The sequence below is a fragment of the Haemaphysalis longicornis genome, unplaced genomic scaffold (genome assembly GCF_048455015.1).
Source record: "Haemaphysalis longicornis isolate Haplotype H1 unplaced genomic scaffold, Haemaphysalis longicornis Haplotype H1 scaffold_9, whole genome shotgun sequence".
In the NCBI taxonomy this organism is placed as follows: Eukaryota; Metazoa; Arthropoda; class Arachnida; order Ixodida; family Ixodidae; genus Haemaphysalis; species Haemaphysalis longicornis.
Genome location: NW_027526460.1, coordinates 32,559,689 through 32,575,037, shown reverse-complemented (window position 1 = coordinate 32,575,037; position 15,349 = coordinate 32,559,689). Strand labels below are relative to the sequence as shown.

Genomic DNA, 15,349 nt, shown 5'->3' with positions numbered 1-15,349 from the left:
ATGCGCAGCATGCCTCTCCAGGAGCTACGCGGAACTGCTCAACCTCGGCCAGTGTACCTCACGCTACAAAAATGCGCACTCCCAATTATAGCGGTTAGCGGAGGCTCACGCTACGGTGGCGGGTTACCGGGACCCGACCGCGCGCGGGCAGGGCGAGGAGGTTGCCCCTCAGTGGAGAGAAGGCGCGCGCATGGCGAAGGCCGGCCGGCGGAACTCATCCCCCCATCGGAACGAATTTTTCGCCTTCCCAGTCGAGTCCTGCTACCCGCCGCCGTAGTGTTAACGGACGGTACCCGGTATGCTAAAACTCTGTATTGTTTGAACAGTGAAGTTGTTTAGCAGATCGTAAAATTGCCGAGCACGCAACGTGACCGCGGGCCTCGCGGCGACATCCCGGCAGTTAACAAAACCCCGAAATGCCTATAGTTCATCTCACAAGCTAGCTGCAGCACTGTGGAGGCTACATTGTTGTCCCCCTCAGGGCGCCTAACTCACCGCGAAGGAAGCGACAAAAGGCGCCGGGGCCGTGCGGTGCCACTTGCCGAGAGGGGAGAAGGGAGTGTCCTTTCAGGACCCCCTTCACGGCGGATTAGGCGCCCTCAGTGGGCGCACTATTGATAACAATGTAGCCTCCACAGTGCTGCATGTAGCTTGTGAGATGAACTATAGTGCTCGTGTGCGCTTGCCTCGCGAGACGACTGCCTAGCGTCCCCTGTGCACGCTCGTCAAGCCAAGCATGCCCACTTAGGGAAATTGGCCAAGATTGCAGCGACCGCCCCGCAGTTACAAAACAAAACCAAGAAAACGGGGGGGTTCTGATGACACCAACGGCCGCGAAAGAACCCTTGGGGGTAGACGTAAACTTCGCTTTAAAACTGTTGCACTGCTTCGTTGATTACAACTAGCCAGCCATTATACCAATCCGTAGACTTCATAAAATATTCTGAACGCTGTAAAAGCAAATCGTACTCCTTCGGTCCTCGTATTCAAAATTTAAGCTTTTATGCATCCCCAATGCCCGTCGCCACGCTATTCACTGCACTTCACCGTCTATCATGTTTGAAAAACAAATATCACAAAATTGTGAATTTGTGAATGCCTTCAATAGCAAAAAGAAGGTGTCATTGATGAAATCTGTAGTCGCCCCGACGGCTTCAGTCGCAGTGAGCGTCTAGACGTCCACCTTAGATAGCAATGCAGCTGTACGGCTTCCCATGTAATGAGGCTTGAGGAAGTCGCAGTATTCCTTCCTAATATCCAGCCGGCCGGACTTGTCGATTCGCGAGGTGCCATCGGTGACATCGGAGAGGGTGAAAGAGTAGTTGTCGTAAACCTCCTTTTCAATCTCGGGGAGTTGCCTGCGGTGTGGAAAGACACGGGTAAACCGAGCTTGTCGAGCGATAGTTCGCCTTTCACGCCCAGAGCGCGCAGTGAACACGCACAGCATCGCACCGAAAGACCAAACACAGACGCTGCTCTGCATGCATGCGCAGTGACCTCGGATGCAGCCTGCACCTCCTTTTAATTCTTTCCTGAACGGCACGTGGCCTTACTGAGTCCCCCTATCCTCTTTCCTGCACCCCTCCACTCTGAGCGAACGATCAATCAGAATATTTCACTCCGTAGCTGGAACAGGTTCTGATTTGACCTTGGCTGAGCACAGTGGGCAGAATGAGGCTACCAAGAACGAGGCGTTTTCAAAGTGTCTACCAGAAGTAATAGGGCTTTCGCTCTAAAAATGGAAAGCGTGAATTGCTACGTTGGCTAGGAAGCCAATGGTGTGCGTCTTAACAGTGCAAGAATTGACGGCTCTTCGGAATTTCATCCACGCCTTGCAAGACCGTGGGGAGCGTATGCACAAACAGGCTAATATGAGAATGAATGAATGAATTTAATACAGTGAGGACGCCCTGTGTGTAGGGGATGGAAGAGCGGATCGGAAAATACGCCACTAATTAGTTGTAGTACACCTTAATAAGTAATGTTCAAGTTTCGCTATGGATGCAGGTGTCTTTCGAGGTCCCGTTCGAGGGAAGGGATTGTCCGGCGTAGTTCTTGAAGGCGCGTTACGGCTGGTGTGGCAAGATGGAAGCGCACCAGTGCCCATTTGTCAAAGTAGAAGAAAATAAAACTCCTTGTATCTGTAGTTCCTAACTAGGGGCTCAATTAACACGAGGAGGGGATTTAAAAAGAACAGGAAAAGAACACGGTGAAGGGAATGTAGGGAAGGGGGTTATTGTAGTCATAAAAACTAACAAATTATAACAATGAATCATATACTTTTGCCATTGATTTCCTTGGTTATAGCGCACCTTGGATGCCCTAAAACGCAATGCCTGTTCGGGAGCCTTCTAACGCTATAATCTGCGATTCCGATCTCAGTTTAATGGTATTTTGCACTACATTTGCGCGTATAATGCGATAAATACGAACGGTAGTGCTGCAGTTTGCGGACTGCGGAAATAAACAAGTGGTGGGGTCATTTATACGAAAACAAACCTCGACACGGGTAGTGAGTTGCATTCACGGTGGTGAGAGCTTTTTTAGTTTCGAACGCGTGCCAGGTACGCTCCCACTGCTACCAAACGCACACACTGTCTTGAAAAACTATCCTCCGTTCGGACTTCAATGTCATTACTCCATTCAAGGCCATTTACGATAATGTCGCTTTAACTTGGAGCGAATAGGCGGCCTACTGTGAGCGCTTATTGTCTACTTCAAGCTGCCACCTTTCCGGAATCTTGATCTGCTTGGTTTTGAGTTAAGCCGCATACCATGAGGGAATACCATGTCCAGGCGCCATTCTTCAGATGCCAGTTTAGGCGCAAATGTTATGAAAGAGATTTGGTGTTTTCAACTATTAAAAGGCTGCGCCTCGGAGCTGGCGGGTTGCTACATGAAAGATCTGGTTACGTCATCCTAGGCAGGAATAATAACATCAACGAACACCAACAGCTTTTCACATGAGTGATCTGAGAAAACTGCAAACTTTTAACTGAAACGCTTGCTCGAAAAGAAAAAAATGTTTCCTACTTTCTGTTGCTACACTTCAAATCGTCGGTACTGCATGAGGCTCAGATATTGGAGGGCATTTGAAGGGCAGTATTGGAGGGCATTTTTCTTTCAATTGCAACAATAACGCTGCAAGCGCCACGCAGACTGTGCATGACGTTTAGTCCCTTTCAACCGTTCTTTGAAAACGCCAAAGAGCAGCAGCGCATTTTAACGAGAAGCTTTTATTTTCATTGTGCCACAGAAACATTCTATAAAAATGTTTTCACCTCACTCCGACCGAACCCAGAAACAGCGCCACTATTGCACACTCGCCGGCATTTCACTCTCTTACCGTCCTTGAGCCTCATGAAGCGCCTAACTGAAGACGCCTTGAAAATGAAGCTGCCGACAATCCCGCTACCCTCATATACCTTTCCCCAACCATCTACACCCCCCCTCGCATACAACTGCGTACACAGCAACACCCAGCTGGCTACATAGTTGCCAGTCCCCGCAAACCTAACCCCGTTCCCACGCCCTCCCATGAGCGGTGGGAGTGTGCGTTGACCAGCTCCTCCGCATAGATACAACGTACCTCTCTGCATGAATACAGCCTTCGTAAATGCGCAAACCCGCGGCCTCCGTGACCTGGGAGGCTGAGCAGAGCCTCCCTTCTCTTACCGTCTCCTTGTTTTATACTTGCCGAATGTACTGCGGAAAATGCTTTGGTTACACCCAAGGCTTAGGCTTCTGTTTTAAGTTCGTTCCGGAATAACTATTGACCAAGAGCGTGCCTGCTGTGCGAAGGAATATACCAGGGTAATTCCTCTCTGCTCGTGACAGCGGGGTTACCGCGACGCTTCTAAGTGCGATTGCAGCACCCGGCTGTGAGGCCAATTTTCGCCGTCATAATCACCCCGTTTAATATAACTCACTCTTTCACATCACTGTTAAACGTGATTAAGTAGCGCGTTAAGGACGGGACAAAAGTAGAGACCACACAGGACTATCGCTAGTCCTGTGTGGTCTCTACTTTTGTCCCGTCCTTACCGCGCTACTTAATCATGTTTCACAGTTCGAACCAACTAGCCCACATTTACGCGTTGACAAGTATTTTTTTTTTTTTTTTTTTACATCACGAATTTCTGTGAAGACATTGAGAAGGTCTCGGGTGGGATCCCGGTCGCAGTGGGGCTATTTTTCAGATGGAGGCGAAAAGTGAAAACGCCCGGGTGCCCAAGTGGTCCAAACCAATCTGGATCTCTCCACTGGGATGCGCCCCATATTGATTGATTGTAGGGTTTAACACGCCGACGCAACGCAGGCGATGAGGCGCGCCGTAGTGGAGGGCTCCGGATTAATTTTGACCGCCTGGGGATCTTTAACGTGCGCCGAAATCTCGTACACACGGGCGTTTTTGCTTTTCGCCTCCATCAGAAAAGCGGCCGCCGCGGCCGGGAATCGAACCAGCGACCTCGTGCTCAGCAGCGCAACGCCTTAGCCACTGAGTGCGCCCCATAGCCCACGTGTAGCTTCGGGGTGTACTAAACCCCCGTAAGATAAATTTTTCAAGAACTGATGAGAGGCCCTCCAGCGATTGGTAGCAACAGCAACAAAAAACAAGGAAAACAACAAGCATTTTTTTGATTGTCGCAGAGAAATATTTACCTTTTGCAAAACTGCCAACACGTGTGCCTAAGAACAAACCTGTTTTTGGCGAAGTCCGTCCACAGTTGGATCATTCTTCGACTGAGCTTCTGAGCCGCTTCTTCACCGGGGCGCGTGAGGTGTTTGCCGAAGAGGAACTCCAGTTGTTTTGTGCTGGGCACGCGTATGCCGATTTCTTCTCCGCTGAGCAGGTAGCGGTACACACGATTACCGCTGCCCTTGGCATTCAGGAGGTCGTCGACGAAGTAGCGCTGAGGGCAGACCATCAGCATGTCCACGAGGATGTCCATGCTGTACGGGCGCCACTTGCCGATGTTTCCCAGGTGCCGATAGCGCTGTCGGAACCCAACGTAAATTGATGCGCTCATCCGAAGTTTTAAATGAGTACAAAGAAGGATACCGGTGCCTGTACCAGCACCGGCTATACTCCAGGAAACCGCCACAAGTGGACCTCCCCACGGCACTCCAGAATGACCGATAAGCGGGAATAAATGTGCGAGGTGCTATATGACGAGACACAGCATGCTATTAGAGCAAAAAATTAGCAGTGGCTTAGCTCGGCTATGCCAGGATATACGTAGCGTGAGCTAAGGTTCATCTGGTTATTAGACTTCCTGGTTGTCTAGGATTAGCTGATTATCATGCTTACTGCTGCTAAAACGGTTTCCAATCAAATCCAATCCAGTCCAGTCCAGTTCAGTCACTGCTCTTCGCGCATGAGCAGCACGGCTCTCCAGGAGCCATGCGAAACGGCTACCAAGCGGCTCCGGCGCAGTGACAGATTTGGCTACTGCGCAACAGAGCCGACAGCTGGGCACAAGCCGGCGCCAGTGCGTCTGCCGCGGCTATGACGTCACTCCTCGGGAATGCGCAGACTGGCGAATGTGGACACCCAATTCTCTACACACCCGTGCTACAGTTGGATTGGATTTCCAATACAATTCAATTTAATCCAATCCAAATCCAACCCAATACAAGCCAAGCCAAGCCAAGCCAATCCAATCCAATTCAATCTCATTCCCTTCGCGCTTGCGCAGTACGGCCCTTCACGGCCCACGCGAAACTGCTCAACCTCAGCCAGTGTAGCTTGCGCTACAAAAGTAAAATCTGCGCTGGGACAATAGTGCAAGGCGTGCATTAGCGTAGCTGTCCTTAAACGCATTAATTCTTTTGTATTGTGATGGCATGCCTGGACTCGTCGTAAGCACATAATCGAAAGGCAAACATTGGAGATAACCGAGAATTCTAGCGCTATTTTATATACGATACACGTTGGGTATACGAAAATAAATAAAAAATGTCGTCGAAGAGCCGTTAAATAAAAGCAAAGCAAAAATAAAGCCGGTCCACTCGATGGGAAAGCTGTCGGAAGTGCAGAGCAGTGATTCGCCATAATGGGCTGCAGCGCCGTTATCCGCTCACTTCGCCGTTTCAAAATTTCCCGCCTTGGCAGTGCTCGCGCGCCCCCTGCCTGAAACTGCGCCTGTGGGAGTTCTATTCTTATTGCGCTTGCTTTAATTTCGTATGCTGGAGATGTTCCGCGTCATTTCGAAAGCGTAAGTTTCAATCGGGGCGGCTCCGCCCGGATTCGAGTCACGACCTCTCTCGCCGCAACTGCAGGTACGAAACGCTATGCCAATTGGGCTCTCAATTGAAGGGCAAATAGGTATACGAATGCGCCTTATATCTTTCCCACCACCTTCTTCCGCATTCAAATTGTCCCGCCGTCCAGGAGAGGTGAAGCGAAGTAGTTCATCATGACGCTGAGCGCCGACGGTTGCAGCCTTGACGCCAGCGTCTTCGAGTACGCGCGACGCGGGGGAATTGAGTCACTCTCCGCCACCTACTGCTTTTGGTTTCGGTTTTGGTTCGATTTCGTTCACACGGTTTTCAAGGGGCTGTGATTTCAGTCGGATTTACGCAATGTTCCGGCGCGTGCAATCCAGTATCTAACGTTGATATGTATAACGGGGCCATACCGACGTAATATTAATAGCGATGTGCAAGTTATTCGTATGGATGCTCAATAAATGCTCCTGTGAAGGCACATTTCACTTTCGTGTTTTACCGATTCCCATGAAAGAGGCATCAACCGAATTTTTCGTGGAGGCAATCGATGCACCTTCGCTTATCATCATCATTCTGTGAAACCCAGTGTGCAAAGTTTGCTTTCCTGCGCAGCCTTTTGGCGTGACATCTAACGCCATCAGTGAGGCATAGAAAGCTTCGCTTTAAAAAGCGGACCACTGCTGCGTGTTGCCACAGCCGAAATGAGCGGCGTTGTTGACGTTTCCCAGCAACCAACGTTGCCCGCACCGCTGATGCTAGCGGCCACGTCTCGCGGCTTGGCACTTTGAGTGTGGGCGTTGCCCCGTTTGTCTTTACTAAAGACGATAGCCTTTCTTGGGCTACTGAAACCCAGAAATTTTGGTCTGCAGAAATTTTGGTCTGGTCTCTGCCGTACTGCAGCGCTGGTATCCAGAAACCTGTACTGTAGCAGTGGAATGCGGTAAATTTGAATAGACTTGAGCGAACCTCTAGTGTGTTACCTTGGGAGAAGCGCGACGGAAACGGAACAGCATGAGAGATGAGCAGGAAAGGAAATGGAGGAATTTACTTGGCAAATGTCGACCAAGACTATCGTCTTTTGTCGACATTTGCAACGAAAGGAGCAGATAGGCGGAGCAGATAGGCGGCCAATTTTTCTACTTGTCCATTCGTCCTGTTTCGCTGGGACTGAGGATGGCTCGACGTGAGTCGTGAGAGGTCGTGAAAATGAACTCAAATTATTTGTTAGACCTCCACGAACAGACCTCCACGAACAGTTATTCTTGGTTTGTGCGTGTTCTGGTTCTTATTTGCTTGTGGGCATATCATTCGTCCATGGCTATACGTACACACCGCGAGTCGCACAGGGCTAAGCTTGACGAAAATGCATGACCTCTAAGGTCTGCATCGAGGGGAATTCGCTTCCGCAAGCCGACAACGATATCGGTGGAAGCAAATCACGCCTTACGAATACATAGGACGTAACAGGTATATACCGGCACGCTGCCTGCTCTTCTCAAACGCTTGTGACGGCGGTCTATCAATAAACTTAAGGCCGCAAATATTAGCTTCCAGCCGGGGTGGTGTCTACGCGCGTTGCAGCCGGTGAAAAAGACCAGTCACGGTACTTTATTTATTTATTTATTTATTTATTTATTTATTTATTTATTTATTTATTTATTTATTTATTTATTTATTTATTTATTTATTTATTTATTTATTTATTTATTTATTTATTTATTTATTTATTTATTTATTTATTTATTTATTTATTTATTTATTTATTTATTTATTTATTTATTTATTTATTTATTTATTTATTTATTTATTTATTTATTTATTTATTTATTTATTTATTTATTTATTTATTTATTTATTTATTTATTTATTTATTTATTTATTTATTTATTTATTTATTTATTTATTTATTTATTTATTTATTTATTTATTTATTTATTTATTTATTTATTTATTTATTTATTTATTTATTTATTTATTTATTTATTTATTTATTTATTTATTTATTTATTTATTTATTTATTTATTTATTTATTTATTTATTTATTTATTTATTTATTTATTTATTTATTTATTTATTTATTTATTTATTTATTTATTTATTTATTTATTTATTTATTTATTTATTTATTTATTTATTTATTTATTTATTTATTTATTTATTTATTTATTTATTTATTTATTTATTTATTTATTTATTTATTTATTTATTTATTTATTTATTTATTTATTTATTTATTTATTTATTTATTTATTTATTTATTTATTTATTTATTTATTTATTTATTTATTTATTTATTTATTTATTTATTTATTTATTTATTTATTTATTTATTTATTTATTTATTTATTTATTTATTTATTTATTTATTTATTTATTTATTTATTTATTTATTTATTTATTTATTTATTTATTTATTTATTTATTTATTTATTTATTTATTTATTTATTTATTTATTTATTTATTTATTTCACAATGCTGCACGCCAATGCACAGGCCCAAGCAGCCTGGGAGCGGGTACATCAGACATTGTACAAAACAGGAGGCAACAAAGCAGAAACATAACAGTTAAGAAAGAAGGAGACGATCTAAGTTTGCAAGAACACTATTTGAATGCAAAATGTCAGAGGTCAGTGAAATCATATTTTCCACGGTTCTAGGGGGAAAAAATTCAATTTGAAAGCATTCGATCGGGCGAAAATTGGGCTCTTTGAAGGAAATCATAAATGGCTGTCCAGTGCAAAACACGACCTCGCTGTGCCTTCCCACGCTATTCTACACAACGCTCGTATGACATAAAATTAAAGGAACCCCGCAGCACTTTTTTCAACATTTTTTGAAATCTTAAATGCTTGCAGAACGTAGTCACCCAACACACCCAGTACTTAGATTAGGTGGTTGCAAAGTACTTCAGCCAAAGATTACTGATCTATGCCCATTAGACAGCTTGTAAACTCGCTCTAAAGATTTTTCCCCCTTTCCCGGTCTTGACTTTCTTCGACCATTGAATTACGTCACTGAGGCCATGTAGCGGCTTTTGGCCGGTTTTCCTTCAGTTTCAGCAATGAACGCTTTTCGATAGCAACTTTAAAAACAAAACCACAAAAACAAAGAAGAAATGGAAGGCGTATCTGTTGCAACGAGAAAATCATGCAGTGCCGCTCCGTGCTGGCGATAACTATAGCTTTCGCAGTGGTTCCAGACGCGAAGTAAAGAGTGAAAACGCTTATCGAAACTGTTTCAGGGTCCATTTCAGAATAAAGTCAAAGATGAAACATGGCGCAGTTTTCGGTAAAGCGTCTCACCTGCTGGTAAAACTCGATCATGGGTCCGATGCTGGCCTTGTTCACGCCGATGCCCGCCAGCACCGCGGTCAGGTAGGGGGTGCCGCTGCTCTCGCTGCTTTGCAAGTACTGGCGGCTGATGATCTGAATGAGGCGGCCTCGCTCGTTGTCCGCGTGGCCGACCAGCACCCGCAGGTTCTTCAGCTGCCGGTCACCGCGGAGCAAAAGAAAAGAAATACTGCGGCTTAGGGGATCGTACTTTTTGGAAGTCCACGATTCCTTTAGCCCCGCAAACATACTCAGCCAGTAGTCAAGGCTTCGTCTGGTAAGGGTTGAATTTTGAAGTGTAACATCGCAGCCACTCACAAAGTAAAAAAAAAAAATGTGGTTGATCCTTCTTTCATAGGAATCGGTAAAACACAAAAGTGAAATGCGCCGTCACAGGACCATTTCAATGTATATTGTGTATCGATATGAACTTGCACGTGGCTATTTATATTTCGTCGGTATGGCACCACCAGACAGTGGATTACCCATGCCGGAGCATTGCGTAAATCGGATTGAAACCCCAGATTGAAACCGAACGGGTTGTCAGCGAATCGTTTGGTGAAGTCACAGTACGCTACAGCGAAAGGAGCATTAAATTGCGGGGCGGCAATAGTCTTGTGGGAGTGCTTGGCGAGCGACGTCCTGCTGGCAGGTCGCTTAGGCAAAGTGTGACCGCATTGGTCCTGCTCCGTGGCGTGTACGCCCGACGCTTGCGTTGCGACGAGCTCAGCTGGTGGAACGCGGCGTCGGCGTTCCACATAGGCGGCGGACGGGTAAACGCAGCAGCTTCCGCTGCTATGCGCTGCCCTATCGATGCGCCAACTATCGGCACTCATTAGCGTCATGACGCACTACTTCACTTCACATTTCCTAGACGGCAGCACCATCTGAACGGACAAGTTAGAGGGAAGGCCATAAGGCGCGTTCGTACAGCTACCCGGTCGTGACTTAATGGCTCAGTGATTCTGCTTCCGGTAGCGCTAGCGAGCGGGCGCAGGATGGCGAGGTCCGTCCAAGGAGTGGCTTCGGCGGGCGTTTCGGCCCGCGGTAACAGGATTTCTGCTCAGGATACCGATGATTATCAAGTTCTTTTGTCCCAGTTCCCAACAGGTCAGTCAGTGTTAAATACGGTGTTTCTTCATGCTGATATGCGTGCCTGCCCCTGTCGCGTCGAGGACTTCCGCGACACTTTGGCTCGCCTGTCATTGCTCCCCGATGTTGTCGCATTGGGGGCGTACCAGATGAGTCACGTATGGGCAGTGACTTTCAAGTCGGCCGAAAGAGTGAAGAAGATTTCGGCCGCAAGCGACGTAAAGGTAAAGGACCGGCGCTGCATCGCCGTTGATCCGGGAAACCGGGACGTTCGCCTAAAACTTCACTGGTTGCTCTATAACGTGCCTGAAGACGCCGTCCGCGTTGCGTCAGCACCTTACGGGCGCGTCGGCGAGGTGCGCAGGGAGCAATGCACTCTTAAAAAAAAGGTCGGAGCATTCACTAATGGAATACTAACAAGTTACTTGTCCCAGTATACACTAGGTACTTAGTAACTGGAGGTAGTAAATGTAGCACTTGTCATAATTACTAACCGAAGCAGGCAGTAAGCACCACTACCCCCACTAGTAAAGTCCCAGCGATAGCACTCTTCTGAGCTACATGCGTTTACTAACTGGCCATGAACAACCTAGTAATAAGCACGACCTTAATCTAGTGCTACCACTTCCTACACTCAGTTAATTTACTAACCATGCAGTTGTTAGTGGGAGAGCCTACGTACAAAACGGCGGGGTAGTAAGGTTCGTAAGGAGTTAGTAAATACGGCCGTTACTACCTTTTTACGACCTTTTTTATTAAGAGTGTGGCGCGTCGGCGGCATCCAAGATAAAGGTTCAACGCTGCGTTCGGTGACCTTGAAGTTGAAGGCGACGATCTGCCACACGAACTTCGTGTTGCGGGAGACAGGGCTCCGTTGTTGTCGCAGGCCGGGCCACTCAGTGCCTGCGTAGCAACACCAAGGGGCACATCAGGCGTCAAGGTGCCGCGGTGTTCATCGTGCCGTCATTCTGGACACGAGGCGAGTGGGTGCGTAAAGTCCTACACGACTGTCACCGGGCCTGAGAGGGACGACGAGCTCCGTGAAAACCTCGTGGACGAAGAGGACGCGGAGGAGACGGCAGCTGGTACCAGTGGCGAGGTGGTGACGACGCGCGTACCGGAGGTGCCGGTCGTGGCAGACGCTGGCTGTGGCGTTCCTCCAAAAGAGCAGCTAGGCCAGCTGAAGACACCAACCCCGTGCGCTTTGTCGAGCCAGGCCAGCAGCACCAAGGTGAAGGAGGTGATGACGACGACGACGCCAGCTCCCGTAGCGGACGTCATGAACATGGAGCTCGTGGTGCCGTCGCAAAGCGGCAGCGCGAAGGCAACGACACCAGCCAAGGCACCGAGGTTCCTAGCGTCGAGGAGCCGCCTACGAAGGCGGTACCCGGGCGTCATTCGGGCTTCAAGTCGAAGCGTAACGTGCCTAACGTACCTAGAGATAACGCCTGGTTTGAGATAGGTAGATAGTGAGCGTGCGCTGCCCGTATCAGCTCGACGGCTGTGTCCCTCCTCGCTGTCCCCGTCGCCTTGGCTTCCACACCTTCTTTACCCGAAATAAGCGCTACATGCCTGCGCTGCCGGGCCGGGAAACAAAAGCGGAGATTACCCGCCTTAGCGCGCACTGTACAAATTTTAGATGCGGAGCATCTTATAGTCTGGGCATGTCCCGCGTCGGAGTCCGCACTCACACTGCTCATGCGCAACTCTCCTCCTTCCCTCTCTCCCACAGCTGCGCGATACCCCCGCCACTTCTTCTCTCGTACCAGCTGCGTGCACTTCGCTTTCGCTTCTCCCGCGTTCTCGCTTCTGCTTTCGCGGCGCATGCTCGCGCTTGCGCATCTCTCCTCCTCTCGTCTCCTCTCCTTCAACCTTGAATGTAAATCGGGTAGCGCGCTGCGCGCGTTCAGTTCAGCGCTTGCTGCGGTTGACTCCATTTCACTCCGTTCTTCCGATGAAGTATGATGGAAGCAACAGTCCCATCAGTTAGTCGGTTGGCGAAAGCAAGCGTCAGCACCACCCCACAAACTAACAGCAATGCTACGTCCACTGAAGACGAAGCTGCGCAGCGAAGGGCACGCGACACTGAGCGCAAGCGCTTGAAGCGAGCGGCGGACCCTTGAGCTTTGTCGGCGCGAATGCTCGCCGCTTGCGCATCTCGCCTCCTTTCGGCTCCTCTCCTTCAACCTTGAATGTAAATCGGGTAGCGCGCTGCGCGCGTTCAGTTCAGCGCTTGCTGCGGTTGACTCCACTTCACTCCGTTCTTCCGATGAAGTTCTACGAACACAACGGAAGCCCGAGATGCTCCGCGTCTACTCAGCGTTCCCTTCGGGAAGATAGGGCTAATTTTTTTCGCCTGCATTAGCTTTGACGCACTGACGTTCATTGCGTTATCTTTGACGTTCATTGCGTTATCTTTCTGCCAATAGCTGCATAAGTACCGCGTTCTCCCCTATCCGGTTTCTAGGCTGGGATTTGCATGTCACTGCTGACGGGCTAACGCCACAATACCTAATGCACTGTGCAGGCAATCACGGACCGATATCAAGTCACTCTAAAACACCGGCAGCGATGGGTTTTCGGCGATTGTTGTTCGTTGTCTTGCATACAGAAAAAAAAAGCTCATGTCTAAATTGCGTAGGGCACCGCAAAAATTAAGTTGCAGGTAGTTAAACACAGCCAACGCCGTACTACAATTCGCTAATCTGCACTATTATTTCCCGGCCCGACAGTGCAGGCAGCGCTTCTCGCGGCGGAAGAAGGTACGGACGGCAAGGCGACGGACACAGCGACAAGGAAAACAGCCATCGCGCTGATGCGGGAAGCGAATGCTCACATTTCTACCGGTCTCAAACCAGGCGTTATCACTAGATGTCTCCTGCGCAGTCCGGAGCACGCCGCTCGAGCGTTATAGACAAGCCTTTTGCCGACTGTACAAGTTTGTTTCTAAGCGCCACGCTAACACAGACGCGGGCATCGCAGGCAGCACGGGGCAATGTTCACTGGTTGATCCCTACCTAGCCCGTTTAGTTTTATAGGAACTAAAGGCGTAGCGTCGCCATAAAATGCGGAAGGTCTGAAACTGCTTCCGGAAGGGAAAGTGAATCACCAAATGGTGAAAAGAGAGAGAAAAAAAAAAAAAGCACTGCAGACGATCCACCAGACCTTCTTTATTTTGTATTATTATTCGGATGTGCATTTGCAGGCAGCTTTATTTCCAGCGTAACAAGCATGCCGCCGGTGCTTTATGCGGCAATCCCGACCCTATCCAAAGCTATAATAATGTGGTTGCCACAACGCCAGTGAACCCACGTCACCAGGCAGAAGCAGCACGATGGCGTCGGCATGTTGAATCCTTTCGCTCAAGTCGCCGCTCGCTTGGAAGAGTACGCGTATAGCGATGCTTCATCGTTCTCCAAAAAAGCACAGAAAAGCGCGAGGCTCTTTCTTCCGTTCATTATGTGCGTGTTTCAGCCTTATAACTGGTCTGGTCCTTTGGATTGGCGCTCCTCACGGGGCGCACGCCCAGGTACACTCGATATTTTCCTTGGTATTTTTTAATGCGCAGCACTCTTTGCCGAGTACCCCCGCAGCCAGGACCGCGTAACGCCCGGCTTTTCCACAAAAATGCAGATGTCGCGGAAGTTCCTTCTGTAATGGCGTAAATTGAGGTAATTAGTCGGACGGAATTTTGAAATGCCAAAATATAAAAAAATGTTAAAAAATTATAGGAAGCGGCAAAACGTATAACGCATGAGATTTCCACTATAATGCAGATTGCATAGAAGTTCCACCTGTAATCGTTATAATAGCGTAAATACGCATAATTGGTCGACAGAAATTTTGGAAAGCTAAGCAATAAGAAAAATATAAAATAATAATGGAAAATGCCGAACCGCGTAACGCCCTGCATTAAACACAATAAGGCATATTTCGCGAAAGTTCCAAATGTGGTCGTTATAATAACGTGAACGGAGATAATTGGTGGGACAAAATTTTGAAAAAATAAAAAATAAGAAGAGTATTACAAAATTACGGAAAATGGCAAAAGGTATAACGCGTGGCATTTCCACAATAATGCAGATTTCGCAAAAGTTTCACCAGTAATCATTACAATAGCGTAAATTGAGATAACTGGTCGAACAAGTTTTGGAAAAGAAAAAAAAATAAGAAACATTTAGTCATTACGGTAAATGGAGTACCGTATAACGCACTGTATTCCTACAATAATGGAGATTTCGCAAAAGTTTCCCCTTGAATCGTTATAATATCGCAATTGGAGATAATTGGTCAGACAGGATTTAAAAAAAAAATTGGATGAAAAAAACTCACACTCAAGACAGGCGGCATAAGAATGCTGCGCATTAGTAGATAATTCCCTGAATTTCTGCAGAATTTTTTTTTTTAGGTAACGCTATCGGCAGGAATACACGCTATACAGCTCTGCGGTTAAAAGTGGGTAGCATCTTCTCATTTCAGAAATACGCTGCGTACCACTACTGGTCGAGCTTAATTGACCCGGAATTCTTCATCTTCAAGCCGCGAGCTGATCATCCCGTTCTCCCACTGCGTCCGGAAGATGAGAGCAGAGAATAAGGGTCGTGGGGCGCATATATGAGGTGGTATGTGAATCCAGGTAAGTTCCACGCAGGGCATTTGTAGGCTTTGTTGAAGGAGATATGTGGTAAAGGACAA

General features: G+C 47.3%; 1 protein-coding gene across 1 annotated transcript in view; it reads right to left on the bottom strand.

The window, feature by feature from the left end:
• Positions 1-12,052, bottom strand: part of LOC144153134 (uncharacterized) — a 99,844-nt gene extending 87,792 nt beyond the window's left edge. Inside the window, exons 1-5 of the mRNA XM_077684788.1 lie at positions 11,674-12,052; positions 11,469-11,557; positions 9,536-9,718; positions 4,702-4,997; positions 1,207-1,358 (exon numbers count right to left, since the gene is read on the bottom strand). Of these exons, the coding sequence (XP_077540914.1) occupies positions 1,207-1,358; positions 4,702-4,997; positions 9,536-9,718; positions 11,469-11,557; positions 11,674-12,052 (1,099 nt within the window). The remainder of the gene's footprint in view (positions 1-1,206; positions 1,359-4,701; positions 4,998-9,535; positions 9,719-11,468; positions 11,558-11,673) is intronic.
• Positions 12,053-15,349: the final 3,297 nt, after the last annotated feature.